The sequence below is a fragment of the Salvelinus sp. IW2-2015 genome, linkage group LG9 (genome assembly GCF_002910315.2).
Source record: "Salvelinus sp. IW2-2015 linkage group LG9, ASM291031v2, whole genome shotgun sequence".
Lineage (NCBI taxonomy): Eukaryota > Metazoa > Chordata > Actinopteri > Salmoniformes > Salmonidae > Salvelinus > Salvelinus sp. IW2-2015.
Window position 1 is genome coordinate 14,553,808 of NC_036849.1, and position 17,704 is coordinate 14,571,511.

A 17,704-nucleotide genomic window follows, 5' to 3' on the forward strand; every position below is an offset into this window, starting at 1 on the left:
ATCCTCCCCTCAATACGGTGCAGTCGTCCTGTCCCCTTTGCAGAAAAGCATCCCCAAAGAATGATGTTTCCACCTCCATGCTTCACGGTTGGGATGGTGTTCTTAGAGTTGTACTCATCCTTCTTCTTCCTCCAAACACGGCGAGTGGAGTTTAGACCAAAAAGCTCTATTTTTGTCTCATCAGACCACATGACCTTCTCCCATTCCTCCTCTGGATCATCCAGATGGTCATTGGCAAACTTCAGACGGGCCTGGACATGCGCTGGCTTGGAGCAGGGGACCTGCGTGCGCTGCAGGATTTTAATCCATGACGGCGGTAGTGTGTTACTAATGGTGTTTCTTTGAGACTTGTGGTCCCAGCTCTCTTCAGTCATGACCAGGTCCTGCCGTGTTAGTTCTGGGTGATCCCTCACCTTCCGTTCAGGATCATTGTATGCCCCAGGAATTCTTACTGGTTGGTAGGTGATCAAATACTTATGTCATGCAATAAAATGCAAATAATTTCCTTAAAAATCATACAATGTGATTTTCTGGATTTTTGTTTTAGATTCCGTCTCTCACAGTTGAAGTGTACCTATGATAAAAATTACAGACCTCTACATGCTTTGTAAGTAGGAAAACCTGCAAAATCGGCAGTGTATCAAATACTTGTTCTCCCCACTGTATGTGGTAAGTCTACCGTTTGCAAAACACAAAAAAAGACTTCCGGACAGGACCAAAAAAAGTATTGTGCTTACTGGGGTGCAACCTACCATGTTGGCCCACAATGGAATTTTATGAATGACCATCCATGTGGTAGGCTCACCGTTTGTAAAACAGGCCATAGCATTGGCTTTATTAGTCCTGACTAATCAATTTGGCTATTTAAGCTCTGAATATCAGCTACCCAACTTTATCAGGAGTTATCATGTGCCTATTTGCAATGTGTTTACACAACAAGAAATGCAGAAGTATTTTCTTTTTGGCTATGATCAGCTTGTCAAAAATGTACGGATTCAAACTTGAATCCACTGATCATGACAATGGGGTGAAACACCTGGACAACAGTTGTGATTGTCTATTCCATATTGTCCATTTTACTTTGACCTGTCCTATTTTTAGGATATGTTGTTTATTAACATGACAGCACATTTTTTATTTGATTGAGGGCCATTTAGGTTAAGCTATTTGATCTGAGAATCTGGCATTATGTAAAAATTGTCCGTCTCATTAAATTGTCATACATTTATCTCCAGCCTGTAGGCTATAGAAAAGGTCACACACTATTTGTACCATATCCTATTTGCTACATGATTTATGTTAGATCATTTTTGGGACGTAACGTTGGTGAAGCGTTGCGATGCGTCTCTCCAACAGCACCCTGGAGAGGCGCACTAGGAATGGAATTTTGCGCCCCTGCCTTTGACAAAGTGGGCTCACCTAAAAAGCCCATATGCCACTGGTTGAATGAAATTGTCATTGTTTTTGGGTAGAATTATGTGAGGTTTTATGTGTTGTTGTTGGAGATGCGTCTTGGTCAGTTTAGCTCATAAAATGCCGCCCTTGTCAATCTGCCACCAAAAGCGGCCGCTTAATCCTACTTAATGAGAGGGCCGACTGTGTGTGTGTATCTATCTATCTATCAAAAAAACACAAAAGCCTCCCCAAAGCAACAAAAAAGTTTAAAAAAAAGGGTTAATATGGGCTATGAAGGGCCAAGATTTTTCTAATCCGGTAACATGTTGTTGTTTTTTTAACTAGGCCAATGTTGCCTAGTCAGCCCAAGTTTAAATATAAACCAAATTTGATCCCGTTCACGTTTTCTAACAAACAAATTGGATATAAATACACAATGTGACTGCTTCATTTACCCTGACCAATGGGACAGGGTGCATAGTAGGCTGGAGTCAGACTATGCAGCTGCTGTTGTTAGTAGTCTACAGTTGATCAGACTAAAAAAAATAGTATGGCAGATTGCTAATGTTCAGGTGTATAGGCTGCTACATTTCTGTAAGAGTTTTTGCTTGTGTCTGTCAGGACTCGGAGTGATGTGTTATCACCAATACTTTATATATACACTAGATGACTCTCAAGGGGCTCTGTTTTGAAGCCACCATGCCGCCATCTTGGCACTTCCCCGTCGTTGTAAAAAAATATATTTTGGAAGCTATAGAAATGCATTTATCAATGTCTACATTTGTTTTTGCCACGTTTATTATATTACAGACACTTTAATGCATACTTTTACATTATATTACGTGAGCTAAACATACAAATAAAAAATACAAAAATATATAAAAAGATTTTCCTTAATTAAAGTATAATTTTTTGAAAGTTCTAATGTTACTGTCCCCACTATAGCAAAATAATACCTAAATACATGTAATTATGTCCTTGAAAATTTCATTGAAATACTGTAGAATTCCATCCATTTTGATGGAGGACTGCTCCTTCTGTGGTGAGCCAATATGGTCAACCAGTGGCTTCAAAGGCTCTCATTGGCCAGAACATAGCTTCAGCAATCCAGGGTTTATATACATAATTGGTTATCATGCTTGCTAAATAAATACAAGAAGAAAGTAGGGAGCACGCCTTGAGCTTTGTGTGTTGTGCCCGGCCCCGACCTGCGATTTCCGTGAATCTGATTGGTAAAGAGAATGTTACAGCACTACGATGTGAAGTACAAAGAAATTGTGTGCAAATCAAACCTTTTAAGACCTTGCGTCAATATATTTCATTAAACTAAAACAAACTGATTGAATAGTGCTGTGGCAAATGTCGCCTCGCTACACAATTTCCGGCAGCCCTGATACGATGTGTGAATTCAATAGGCCTACTCGATTCTTTTATTTTTTCATAGGTAGGTTTCCATTGACCCAGGTTCAGTGGTGATTTTAGCATGTACATCTTGTAGGGGGGAAAAAAAAAGTGGGATGCATGCCAGAAAAGCCACTACACAACACTAAACAATACATTAATTGCACTATAATGGTGACAAATGGTGCCCACAAACTGTTAGGGCCTACATAAAGCTGTACCAACAGCAGAGTCCCAACAGCAGTCCCAACATCTTACCACTGTTACACCTGGCTATCAGCGGAGCCTTGTCTGGCAGCAAAACAGTTCATTCAGCCTCATTTACTACCTTTTTAAAAAACATAGCTTTATTTAACTAGGCAAGTCAGTTAAGAACAAATTATTATTTACAATGACGGCCTACATACACTTACTATTACTTTCTTAGCTACAGTATACATATCTCCCTGGCATGTTACATCATTTATGCAGCAACATACAAGCCATTTTTGGACTCACATTGTTGTGCTGTGCTCACTTGAACAGGAATGTGGCGCGGGATAAGAGGCAATCCGTAATATCGATAAAGACATTAATGCGAGCTAGGACGGACGTAGTCAAAATAACTATTTGTTCAGCACTTTTGAAATGTACAGCGACATAGTTCAGAACATGGGCCGTTCTTACAGTATTCTTGCTGTACAACAAGTCAGAACCGTAGAATAAATAAAGGGGGCATATAAGCAGACAATGAAAGCTCTTACAATATTTGATAATTACATTTCTCAAAAACAGGTTATAGGCTACATGTGCACCACCAAGTCAGAACAGTAGGCGAAATTAAGAGGTGAAAATAGACCACATTATTAGGGTGAGGCACATGGGCTACTAACAGCTTACTACACAACATACACTTTGTATTACTTGTATTACTTTCTTAGCTACAGTATACATATCTCCCTGGCATGTTACATCATTTATGCAGCAGCATACAAAACATTTTTGGACTCACCTTGTTGTGCTGTGCTCACTTGAACAGGAAGGTGGCACGGTGGTTCTTCGTGGGCAAATTTTGTCATCAAACTTTGTCATCAAAGTCTGCCATTCTCTGGATGTATGGTGCTTTCAAGACAACTGGGAACAAAACAAAAAAAGCTTGACTCTTGATGACATCAGTGATCTTCATGTCATAGCTCTAGAAAGAGGCTTGAGTTCCAGATTTACAATTCCGAGTTGGATGAAAGTTCAAAACGTATTTCCCCAGTCGTAGCTCGTTCTTCCCGAGTTCCCAGTTGTCTTGAACTTACTAAAGTCAGATTTTGCAGTTCCGAGTTAACAGTTGTTTTGCTTCATTGACAGCATGGCCAATGTTGAATGTTTATAATATTAAACTAGAAAAACAGACCTTAAATCTTAGACTTGGAACTACACAGCCATTCCACTGAATAGCAGGCTAATGATTACTATGCAGTACTTGCAGTTAGCCACTGATTCCTTCCAAACCACTCATTGTTGAATTTGCGATTTCCAGCTCGTTGTGTAATGTTTATGTCCAATGGTCTATGAGTACCGATACGTTTTATCAATTATTTCTCTTCATATGACAAGGATTAAAAAGGATTTGCCAGTAGATTGTCGACTTGATTCATGATAATGATTGCTAGCTAAGAGTTTGACATGATCAGTCCAATCAAAGCTACTGTAAGTATAGCGTGATTTGATGTCCTTATATCTGTGGCCAATGACCTTGAGTCTTCTTGGATGGGCACTTCTAATGTGGAGCTGGTGTAGAAAGTCAGGCGCAGGACAGCAGATATGAGTAATCAACGTACTTTTCCTCAAAATGTAAAAAATACAAAGAAACAAATACACGCACACCATGACAGACCGAAAATACAATAAACAATCACTCACAAATACAACATGGGGAACAGAGGGTTAAATAATAAACAAGTAATTAGTTGAGTGAAGCCAGGTGTGAAAAGACGGACAGAACAAATGGAAAATGGATCGGCGGTGGCTAGAAAGCCGGTGACTTCGACCACCGAACGCCGCCCGAACAAGGAGAGGGACCAACTTCGGCGGACGTCGTGACAGTACCCCCCCTTGACGCGCAGCTCCAGCAGCGCACTGACACCGACTTCGGGGACGACCCGGGGGACGAGGTGCAGGGCGATCCGGATGGAGACGGTGGAAATCCCGCAGCAACGAAGGGTCCAGAACGTCCTCCACCGGCACCCAGCATCTCTCCTCCAGACCGTACCCCTCCCACTCAACGAGGTACTGAAAGCCCCTCACCCAACGCCTCGAGTCCAGGATGGCACGAACAGCATATGCCGGGGCCACCTCGATGTCCAGAGGGGGTGGAGGAACCTCCCGCACCTCAGCTTCCTGGAGTGGACCAGCCACCACCGGCCTGAGGAGACACACATGGAACGAGGGATTCATGCGATAATCTGGGGGAAGCTGTAACCTGTAGCATACCTCGTTCAGTCTCCTCAGGACTTTAAATGGCCCCACAAACCGCGGACCCAGCTTCGAGCAGGGCAGGCGGGGGGGGCAGGTTTCGGGTCGAGTGCCAGACCCGGTCCCCCGGTGCGAACACAGAGGCCTCGCTGCGGTGGTGGTCGGCGCTCGCTTTTTGCCGCCTCACGGCCCGTTGTAGGTGCACATGGGCAGCGTCCCAGGTCTCCTCCGAGCGCTTGAACCATTCGTCCACCGCAGGAGCTTCAATCTGGCTCTGATGCCACGGTGCCAGAACCGGCTGATACCCCAGTACGCACTGGAAAGGAGAAAGGTTAGTGGAGGAGTGGCGGAGTGAGTTTTGGGCCATCTCTGCCCAAGGGATGAACGTCGCATACTCCCCCGGCCGACCCTGGCAATATGACTGCAGAAACCTACCCACATCCTGATTTACTCTCTCCACCTGCCCGTTACTCTCGGGGTGAAAACCTGAGGTAAGACTGACCGAGACCCCCAGACGTTCCATGAACGCTCTCCAGACCCTGGACGTGAACTGGGGACCCCGATCAGAGACTATGTCCTCAGGCACCCCGTAGTGCCGGAAGACGTGAGTGAACAGGGCCTCCGCAGTCTGTAGGGCCGTAGGGAGACCGGGCAAAGGGAGGAGACGGCAGGACTTAGAAAACCGATCCACAACGACCAGGATCGTGGTGTTGCCCTGTGAGGGAGAAAGGTCCGTCAGGAAGTCCACCGACAGGTGCGACCACGGCCGTTGTGGAACGGGTAGGGGTTGTAATTTCCCTCTGGGCAGGTGCCTGGGAGCCTTGCACTGGGCGCACACCGAGCAGGAGGAAAGATAAACCCTCACGTCCTTGGCCAAGGTGGGCCACCAGTACTTCCCACTAAGACAACGCACCGTCCGTCCGATGCCAGGATGACCAGAGGAGGGTGACGTATGGGGCCCAATAGATCAAACGGTCGCGGACAGCAGACGGAACGTACAGGCGCCCAGCTGGACACTGGGGGGGAGTGGGCTCTGTGCATAACGCCCGCTCGATGTCCGCGTCCAGCTCCCACACCACCGGTGCCACCAGGCAAGAGGCCGGAAGTATGGGAGTGTGATCCATGGACCGCTCCTCTGTGTCATACATCCGGGACAGTGCGTCTGCCTTAGCGTTCTGGGAACCTGGTCTGTAGGATAGGGTGAAAACAAAACGGGTAAAGAACATAGCCCACCTTGCCTGGCGAGGGTTCAGTCTCTTCGCCGCCCAGATGTACTCCAGATTGCGGTGGTCAGTCCAGATGAGAAAAGGGTGTTTAGCCCCCTCAAGCCAATGTCTCCACGCCTTCAGAGCCTTGACAACAGCCAACAGCTCCCGGTCCCCCACATCATAGTTYCGCTCCGCCGGGYTGAGCYTCTTCGRAAAGAARGCACAGGGGCGRAGCTTTGGTGGCGTRCCCGAGYGCTGAGAGAGCATGGCTCCTATCCCAGCCTCGGACGCGTCCACCTCCACTATGAACGCCAAAGAGGGATCCGGATGAGCCAGCACGGGAGCCGAGGTAAACAGAGCCTTCAAGTGACCAAAAGCCCTATCCGCCTCAGCCGACCATGTAGGAGTTATTGTTACATATGGAGGCAGATATCACACTATTAAACAATAGACAGGTGTACATTAGAAAATAGTATAAGAAGGCAGACATGAGTGCATTTGCCATTCTGGTAAATACAGGAAACCAAAGATTAGCAGATGGCCAAAGCCATACGTGCCTTAAAGTGCATTTATGGAAAGAGCAGGACACTATTATGAAGATAAAATAGAGAGGAAAGGCCATAAGTGCTTAGGGTAAAGTCCATAAGTGCTTAGGGTAAGATAGACATATATTAATTTTAGGAGACAGGAGGGTCCTGCCTCCATTATAATCTAATCAAGAGCGGATACAGGCGTTATTGGGCGTAAACAGCAGGAAGCCTGTGTCGTGCTTTGACTATGCCAGATTAATTGCTATGACATGCTATTCTATAAAATAATTTCTCGAATTAATATTACCTGATTGAACTAATCATGTAAATATTAATTAACCAGAGAGGGACACCACGAAAGAATATTTATAGAGCTGTTATTCCGGATAAACTCTTAAAGATTTAGTAATATTTTTACTAAATAGCAGTCACATTAATCGTCATTTTATTCAGTCTCATCTGAAAGTGGTAAATCCTTTGTTATCTGCAAGATTCCTGGCTAACAAGTTGAATCAGCAATACAAAATTGGGTTTAATTATTTATTTACTAAATACCTAACTAATCACACAGAAACACACATACACAATTAAATCATAACTTGATCACAAATTACGTCATACAGAAAAACGTCCCTAGCGGGCGGAATAGATATGACAGCTTGCTACACAAAGGGAAGGGGCTGAGTCTTAGTGAAAGAGCGGGAGACTGGAACATAGGCGAGCTGTGCTATCGTAAATACAGTATCTGATGCATTCTAAATTACCGCCCATTTGAAAAGGAAAATGCAATAAATATTTACTCTGAGCTGCGCTTCAGTAGGTTGGTGGTAGATGGACCGTGTCGCCAACCCGAGTCCTCTGTCCTTTGAAGAATGTCTCTGGTGCCTTACTGGATACGTTGGAGTAACGTTGTGGGTAGTAGACGGGATACTCGGACTGTCCTTCCTAACCTGCGTTTGTAGCAGCTGTTGCTAACTCAACGGCTAGGAGATATCACTTCTGTAGTGAATACGAGTTCAAAGTTCATACCATTTGCAATCAAAGTCCATGCTGCTGTTGGCTTAGTTCTGTAGTTATTATCTGAACCATTCTGACACAGGACCGTCATCCTGGTATACCCTGAACAGAAAGTTATATTCTTGTCAATGGCTTTTTATAGTGGAGGGAGAGGGTGTGTCTGAAAAGTTTATAACCCATGCCTCTCACAGGGGCGGGCCACTGTGAGCAGAGGAAAACTTATGAAAGCACAGATCTCTCATTTGGAAGCTAAATTACATTTCACCTCTTCACAAATAATGTCATATTCAAACATTTCAATTAAACAACAATTCCATGTGAATCCGATACCTCTGACATTTAGACTTTCCACAGTAGAGTTTATGTCATTCTATCATTGATGAGAATGTGTCAGAGGGCAACCGAACTGACATAATATACCTTAAGTACCACCGCATATGTTCAGTTGGTCGGATTACCAGAATATAGTTCATTCCCCCCACCTTCTGATGTCCCCAGAATCTCTATGTTAACCAAGGGGTTTTCTTATGTCACATCAGTAGGGAAGAGGAACGGGGAGGGGAGAAGAGGTATTTATGACTGTCATAAACCTACCCCACTGCCAACGTCATGACACCTGAAATGAAGGATAATAGTGGCAGATGACCTAGGAGAAGTAATTTAATTAAAGTATGTAATGATCTCATGTGTGTGTGTGTATAAAGAGAGAGCCGGTGCTCTGGGAAGGTGTGTGATCCGCGGATCACCCCGGCTTGTGATGCATTGTATTAAAAGTCTTCCCTGACGTGGAAATGCGGTACCCTGAGAAGGAGACGGACTGTTGGAAGAACAGACATTTCTCAGCCTTGACGTACAGATCATGCTCCAACAGTCGACCAAGCACCCTGCGTACCAGGGACACATGCTCGGCGCGTGTAGCGGAGTATATCAGAATGTCATCAATATACACCACTACACCCTGCCTGTGCAGGTCCCGGAAAATCTTGTCAACAAAGGCCTGGAAGACTGATGGAGCATTCATCAACCCGTACGGCATGATGAGGTACTCATAGTGCCCTGAGGTAGTACTAAATGCCGTCTTCCACTCGTCCCCCTCCCGGATACGCACCAGGTTGTAAGCGCTCCTGAGATCCAAATCTGTGAAGAAGCGCGCCCAGTGCATTGACTCGATCGCACTGGCGATGAGAGGCAGCGGGTAGCTGTACCTCACAGTGATCTGATTGATCCCTCGATAGTCAATACACGGGCGCAGACCCCCATCCTTCTTCTTCACAAAAAAGAAACTCGAGGAGGCAGGTGAAGTGGAGGGCCGAATGTATCCCTGCCCCAGGGATTCGGAGACATATGTTTCCATATGCCACCGTCTCCTCCTGTGACAGAGGATACACGTGACTCCTGGGAAGTGCTGCGCCTGAATCTACTATTGCCTTATGCTGGGAATGTGGGGAAAACTCAGGAAATGAAATAAACACAAATATGTGAGCAACAGGGGGCTCTGGGTGAGCCTGGTGCCGACTCACCTGGGGTGACACGATAGTGCCCTGCCTGCTGCCTCGACTCCCTGAGGAACCCCCCAGCACCGACCAGCAGTGTGCACTCTGCGGCCACAGATGGTGCAGGGAATGGTCCCTCCTCCGTTCGCCCTAAGTGCAGCACCTCCCAGCTCCATGGGCTTCGGAGCGGAGGTGCTGGTGGATGGAACTGACAGGTCCCGATCAGGACGTCCATGGGCAGTCAGCAGGTTGTCCAGCCGGATGGACAGGTCCACCAGCTGTTCCAATGTGAGGGTGGTGTCTCGGCAGGCCAACTCCCAATGAACGTCCTCGCGCAGACTGCACCTGTAGAGATTGATCAGGGCCCTTTCGTTCCATCCCGCGCTGGCAGCCAGGGTCCGGAAGTCCAAGGCGAAATCCTGCGCGCTCCTCGTCCCCTTCCTCAAGTGGAACAGTTGTTCACCCGCAGGTCGAACACTGCCCAAAAGCAGCGGGTGAACTCTGCGTAATGATCAAACGCCGCATCTCCCACACACCATACAGCGTTGGCCTACTCCAGGGCTTTGCCTGAGAGGCAGGAGACGAGGGCGGACACACTCTCACGCCCCGAGGGAGCCGGGTGGACGTTCGCCAGGTAGAGCTCCAGCTGTAGTAGAAAACCCTGGCATCCGGCAGCCATCCCATCATACTCCCTCGGGAGCGCGAGTCGAATCCCGCTGGGACCAGGGGAAAGAGGGTTGGACAGTGGGACCTGTTGTAGTATGGCTGGTGGAGGCGCTGAAAAACCTCCTCCACTCTCCAAACAATCCATAGTCTGCAGCACGCGATCCATGGCAGTTCCCAGACGTTGCAACATGGTTGCGTGCTGCTGAATGCGCTCCTCCACTGGAACAGCTGCTCCTGCTGACTCCATTCTTCAGGTGAGTGATTCTGTAATAGGTCCTAGGTGTAGCTGGTGTAGAGAGTCAGGCGCAGGACAGCGGATATGAGTAATCAACGTACTTTTACTCAAAATGTCAAGCTTGTTGTGTAATGTTTATGTCCAATGGTCTATGAGTACCGATACGTTTTATCAATTATTTCTCTTCATATGACAAGGATTAAAAAGGATTTGCCAGTAGATTGTCGACTTGATTCATGATAATGATTGCTAGCTAAGATTTTGACATGATCAGTCCAATCAAAGCTACTGTAAGTATAACGTGATTTGATGTCCTTATATCTGTGGCCAATGACCTTGAGTCTTCTTGGATGGGCACTTCTAACGTAACTGTAATAGGTCCTAGGTGTAGCTGGTGTAGAAAGTCAGGCGCAGGACAGCAGATATGAGTAATCAACGTACTTTTCCTCAAAATGTAAAAAATACAAAGAAACAAATACACGCACACCATGACAGACCGAAAATACAATAAACAATCACTCACAAATACAACATGGGGAACAGAGGGTTAAATAATAAACAAGTAATTAGTTGAGTGAAGCCAGGTGTGAAAAGACAGACAGAACAAATGGAAAATGGAAATACGTCACGGTGTATACGGACACATGTCTACCGGATTTCTATCACTGTTCTGGGAAAAAAAGCCATTCTGAAGAAAATATATTTTTTGCAGTGTTTTCACTGGACATCTAGCCTGTGGCTAGAAAGCCGGTGACGTCGCCCGAACGCCGCCCGAACAAGGAGAGGAACCGACTTCGGCGGAAGTCGTGACAGTAACTCTATGGCAGTACCCAAGGGGCTTGAATTTTTTTGCTCTACCCTTATACTTGGCGGTGACGTAGTGTCCCCATGAGTGACAGAATACTGAGCCAATCATGGCACAATGCTCCATATTTTCTGCTGGCTTGCCCCACCACCACGGAAGGCATTGAGCTTGGCTGAAACACCTTCATTTGGAGCTGCGTTACTCAAGAAAACAAAAAAGAGACCATGTTTGCATGATAATAATGACATACAGTATATATATTTTTACATTGTTTGCAAACTGATATGTGACATGTACTGATGCCAAAATAACATTCAAAACAGGCAAGCCCCCCTTGGGGCTCAAAACCCTGAATGACATGTCGCCACTGCCCAAGTTTACTCAACAAAATCAATGTTGCATAAAAATTAACATTGTGACGTGTAATGGAAACGGTAGAGAAATGTTCTAAAGATCACCAACATGTTATCCATTTGACAGGGCTGTATTTTTCTTTTGTCTAACTTTCTTTATTGCTTCAAATTATTATGGAAACAGTGTTTTTCGAATAAATTATGATTGCCTAATCATTTTGAAGGTACATGAGGAATTTGATGTCATCATTTAACTATAAAGCTACACTCCATATTTAATTCTAAATGCCTACTGCTTGCTAAATCTATTTTCAACTCTAAAAAATAATGTTTTATTGCAGGAAAAGGATTGTCTTGACTTTCAAGAATGCCTGAATTGCTTCGCCTTGCTTTTCTGGTTGGCTGGTTGTAAATTTCACAATCCAATCATTTCAGATTAATAGGAGTGCAAATCTCACACGGACCATGGCGATATTGTGGCACATTAGAATGATTATAATATGGCATATATCCGTCCATTCTTGCATTCTATCCATACTGGTTTTTGCGGGCTACCTGAGACATGAGAATAATAGGTGGGAGGGCATACAGGCAGTCACCAATTTATTAATGCGCACTTTTCCCAAATGGATGATGGAAACAATACATTTTTATTCGACACTAGGTTTTTGGGAGAAAAATATATATATGTATTTTTTAGGTGCGATGTAATTATATAATTATATCCTGTGGTTTTTCTCAACACAAGACAGTTCAATGGAAACGCACCATGGCTAGCAATTGTCGCATCAATTTTCTATGCGAACTTTCTAAATGTCCACAAAAAAATGTACAGGGTACTGGACAGGGTATTGGAAACAGCTAGTGGCGCAGGTGTTCTGTTGTGGCGGCATGGTCGACATGGCGCATTCTTTAGGCTATAGGCTACACATGTTTTATGGTCGTCACTAGCTAGGTTTCTATCAAAATGGCGACAGATTTTCATGCGAATATTCTAAAATCCACATAAAAACAATATGCACATTTCCCACCCGAAATGTGTTTCCATCAAATTGACTTGTTGCAGATAAAATGCTGTGCGTGATAACATATTTCAAATAAGAAAATACCCTTTGCGGTTAAATTCCCATGTACCAAAATAAACTCAAGTCAAATGGGTTTCCATCATATTTTCAACTGTACTGATGGTTTTCTCACCAAAAAAATGACGTTATATACAGCAGTGTGTGCCCACTCTGGTATTGACATGTGTGCTCTAGCCAACACCCGCAGATACTGGCGCTGTTGGTTAGAGCAGGGTTTTCCAAACTCGGTCCTGGGGCCCTCCCTGGGTGCACGTTTTTGTTTTTGCCCTAGCACTACACAGCTGGTTCAAATAATCAAAGCTTGATGATGATTTATTTGAATCAGCTGTGGTGTGCTAGGGCAAAAAACTAAAATGTGCACCCGGGTGACCAGGACCGAGTTTGGGATTCCCTGGGCTAGAGAGCATGTATAGCCTACATGATGAGATTGTTATGGACAAAAGAGCGACATCATTTTTATTTGACAAAAGACAGCCAAGCATCGATGATCATGCCACCAGAATAAGACCTTCAATATTTATTGGAAAGGAGCATCAAGCTCATCACCTTGCACTTTCACCACCCTGTGAATGAACATAATTGATTTAATCTGTAGCCTAATAAACTGCATGAGTTGTAGTGGGAGGACCACAGTACATGTCATTGCATGACTCCAAGTTTACTTCCATATGATAGTTATTATATCAATATTTGCACATAAAAGGGATTCCAACAACATTTGTTGCATAATTCCATTTACCAACACTAAAAGATCCCACCTTGTCTAGCAAATTTAGTTTTGTCGACATTTGGAAAGTTTACCAAAAAGTTTCCACCAGGCCTGTCATTACTGTTTTATCCAACATGTAGGCTACTTTACTCACATAAAAAGGTTGGAAACCTGGTTTGTAGTGATCACAGCCACCAAGTCATAATTTTGGCTAAATCACACATTTCTACAATTTATCTTCTTAAAATGTGATTTATTACCTAACTGACCACAACTGACCACAACCACCTTAACCACACTGCTAACCTTATGTCTAACCTTAGATTAAGACAAAGAAAAACACATTTGTGTTTTCATGAATTTGCCAGCCAATCAGCATTCATGGCTCAAATTACTCAGTACATAATTTTGCATATAGTCATAGTGTACAGTCAGAATAATCAATTGCTCGGCTCTCTCTATCCTACCCGTTGTCTCAGTACAAACATTTCGCTACACCCGCAATAACATCTGCTAAATATGTGTATGCGACTAATACAATTTTATTTTATTTTGATTTGAAGTAGGCTTTGGTGTGAAGTCGACTCGACCGAGTGCGAAAGTGCGTATGCTCCAGCACTAGCGTGCGTGGGAAACTTCATTGGGGACGTCACGGTGTATACGGACACATGTCTACCGGATTTCTATCACTGTTCTGGGAAAAAAAGCCATTCTGAAGAAAATATATTTTTTGCAGTGTTTTCACTGGACATCTAGCCTACCTCAACTCAGTTTGAAAGGACATAATACGTTTATAAACGCTCCAAACAGGTAGGCATGATTATTAAAGTGCGCACAGTTACAGTTAATAGCCTGTAAAAAGTTTGTTTTTAACAACAAATGGTTTAGGACAAACTAAAATATCCTATAATAATAGAGAATAGAGTTCACAAATGTAGTATTCAACAGTTTACTACTGATAGATCACCTAGTTATCAATATGGGTCTTAATTTTGGAGAGAGCTGGATTATTGCAACCATATTGTGTCATAGAAGGACGTGGGTGTATCTCAATACCAGCTCGCCTCCTTTCCTATGTCTTATTTCGTAGGCCTCACTAATATGAAAGGATTGGTTATAAGTGAGTGCATTTTATCAGTCACTCCAGCTAAACAATATTGCTTGGGCCTCAAATAGGACAAATATAACTAACACCGACTGTTTTTGAGCCTGTGTCTCTGAGTGACAGGATAAACACTTTATTGGGTTGGAATGGTATGCAGACTTTTCTTTTGAATAGTTGGATGCACCTTGATGACATTCTTTTCATCTGCATTCATCCTGCACACACACCCTTCCTCCTCGTTACATCATGCTGTGGTATTTTATTTTCACAGGATGTGATTCACAGTTTCACACTCATGCCATAATTAGGTAGGTGTGTTTGTATGGAGTAACACTACATACCATATCTTAACCCTCAGCAATGTGTTGGCCTACCCAAGCTTTCACAATCGCATTGAACCATGGTAAAGATGACTTCACAACTGGTAATGAGTAAGAGAAGCCTTTCCCTTGGACCTAGTATGGCCAAGAGGTCAAGACACAAAGTGACCACTGGAATTACGTCTAGGGACAACATGTGCTTTTGAGTAGGAATAAAGGAGCAATTGTCTTAAAAATGTACCACAGTACAAGGAATAAATAAAAAAACACATCAAGGTTACGAGTAGTAATCATCAGTAATTGCTATAATGCATAAATGAAAACACCCAAATCAGCTGTCCTTTTCCACACTGCCAATACTCAGACAATCACACAGAGATTACATCTCCTCATGTATCCATGGAAGCCATAGCTGTCAATCCAACTGCCTGACTGGGGTAATTTGTGAACTAATGCTCACCAGAATATCTTGGACTCCGAGTGTAGCAAGGTCTGTCTGTTTAAATATGTTCTGTTGATTCTGTTGAGTTGGCAGTGGCACTTCATGAATGCCTTTATATTAGATGGCCTGCGTCTGCTCCGTTTCCCTGTGCCAGCTGTTGCTCTAGCACTACATCAGATTTCAAGGACAACTGCATACATAAATAATGAGTGAGAGTGAGTCTTCAACAGTCATGAAAACAGGGTTTAGACATCATGATATCCATTTAGTATGCTGCTTACGTTCTCATGAAAACTCTGTAAAAAAAATCCTGGTTGAAATAAGTTTCTTCTACACAGTCTTAATATTTTGTGAATTTGTTGTTTTTGAAGTGCCAGGTTGCTTTATGCCTATTTGCATATGAGACTAACAGTACCCTGTACTTAGTTTCAACTTCAAGGGCAATGATTGGCTGTCTCGTTGGACCACAGGCTGGCTTTGCACTTCACGTGTCTCTCTGATCAAGGTTGTCAAAAAATATGCAAGAGCTGAGCGAGGGAGAGAGGAGAGAGCAACCAAGAGGGGAGATTATAAAAGTATGAGTATCAGTGAGTAGCACTATGTGAATGTATTATAGGTAGACATAAACCACATCTGTTTATTTACATGGAAATGTGTACAACAATGGTATTGCCTTGTTGTTCATAGGATGACTAAGGTGATTAACACACAGGAACCTGTGATGGAGGACTTCAGTGTAGCTGGAGCTGTGTCAGGGGATCAGGGCAGATCATTTCAGGTGAGTCTACTATTGCCTCAATCCATCCATCCATCAATCCACCAGTCACTCAACCAAGAGATTAATTGACATCCTACCAATGAAACAATTACAAATGTGCCTTTCATTTCGGATCTTTCTTGTAAAATGTTGTATGAGCTCTCATTGCAAGGATCTCAAATCCCTATTAAAAACAGTAAAACACTCTAATAAAGAATAAATACACCATACTGAGATACAGCTTCTACCCCTAAGCCATAAGACTGCTGAACCATTAATCAATTGGCCACCCGGACTATTTGCATTGACCCCCCCCCCCTTGTTATTACACTGCTGCTACTCACTGTTTATTATCTATGCATAGCCACTTTACCCCTACCTAAATTTACAAATTCTTTGACTAACCTGGACCCCTGTTTATTGTTATTTTATTGTGTTACTTTTTATTTATTACTTAAGTTTATTTAGTAAGTATTTTTTTAAACTCTATTTTCTTAACTGCATTGTTGGTTAAGGGCTTGTCAGTAAGGATTTCACGGTAAGGTCTACCTACACCTGTTGTATTCGGCGCATGTGGCAAATAAAATTTGATTTGATGTGGTCGTCTCACCTAGCTATCTTAAGATTAATGCACTAACTGTAAGTCGCTCTGAATAACAGTGTCTTCTAAATTACTAAATTGTAATACTTCTTGTGTCCAGATTTTCCCAGATACCCATGAGCGGAATCCCAAGCTGTCCAAGAGACTTCCCTCTATTGTGGTGGAGCCCTCTGATGGGGGCAATGTGGAGAGTGGGGAACTCCGCTGGCCCCCTAAGGATCCCAACTCTGCTGAGGTCCCAAGTGGGATACAGCCCTACAAACACACAACTCTTCAGCCCACACAGGACCAGACTGCAGGTAGGATAACCTGGCATGATATTCTATTACCCCAATTCAAAGTGTGTGTGTGACTCTTTCCCTATCTGAGTGTGACACCTCTCTCCATGCGTCTCCCAGATGAAGATCTGAATCTTGGGGTGCAGGACAGCAGTGAAGTGGTGACTGAGAAGATCATCCATCCACCTCCACAGCTGCTCTCGCTGTGAATGAGTCCAGAGTAAGATAGATAGGCAGGGGCATGGAAGAGAGGGTAGGAGGTACTTGGAGGGTCGTAACCCTTACCTGCACACTGCCAGAACACCTATGATTTAATTTGGATGTTTAAGCTGGACAGCGATCTGTAAAGCTGTCTTAAATATCTTGCTCACATTTGCCATACTACTGGTGGTAGCTACTTTCTGCAGTTTTCATATACATGCAAACTAGATCACAGCTACGCAGCACTCTCAAAGCTGCAATATGTAACTTTTGGGGCGAAACGACCAAATTCACATAGAAATTTGAGTTTTATATATGTGAGTTTTATAGTTTATTGTCATTCTCATTGGAAGCAAGTCTAAGAAGTGGTAGATATGTTCTAGGTCTGCTATTTCTATGCTTCCCATTCTTAAGTTTTGTTTTTGCTTTCGGTTTTGTACAAGCTTCAAACTTCTGAAAATACAACATTTTTGGTTATTGAAAAGATATTTCACAGCGGTTTAGATGCTTGTTTTTTCACATAAACTCAAATTAGGCAAACTATTCTAATTTTAACAACCAGGAAATGGCAGAGCGATTTCTGCATATTGCACCTGAATCATTTTGTTGTCCTCCTGTGTAAAAACATGGAGTACCTTTTAAGAACTGAGGTGTTTTT

The 17,704-nt window shown here is 43.7% G+C and overlaps 1 protein-coding gene across 1 annotated transcript; it reads left to right on the forward strand.

Moving 5' to 3' along the window:
• Positions 1 to 13,784: 13,784 nt before the first annotated feature.
• Positions 13,785 to 17,165, forward strand: LOC111968337 (protein LBH). Its single transcript, XM_023993833.2, has 4 exons — positions 13,785 to 14,152; positions 15,897 to 15,987; positions 16,668 to 16,866; positions 16,966 to 17,165. Exons 2-4 carry the CDS (start codon positions 15,898 to 15,900, stop codon positions 17,052 to 17,054), a joined length of 378 nt encoding a protein of 125 aa, XP_023849601.1. The 5' UTR covers positions 13,785 to 14,152; position 15,897; the 3' UTR covers positions 17,055 to 17,165.
• Positions 17,166 to 17,704: the final 539 nt, after the last annotated feature.

Coding starts and splice junctions, on each gene's coding strand:
- LOC111968337 (XM_023993833.2), top strand. CDS start 15,898: ATGACTAAGGTGATTAACACACAGGAACCTGTGATGGAGGACTTCAGT. Junction 15,988..16,667: donor ATCAGGGCAGATCATTTCAG/GTGAGTCTACTA, acceptor TCTTGTGTCCAG/ATTTTCCCAGATACCCATGA. Junction 16,867..16,965: donor CACACAGGACCAGACTGCAG/GTAGGATAACCT, acceptor TGCGTCTCCCAG/ATGAAGATCTGAATCTTGGG.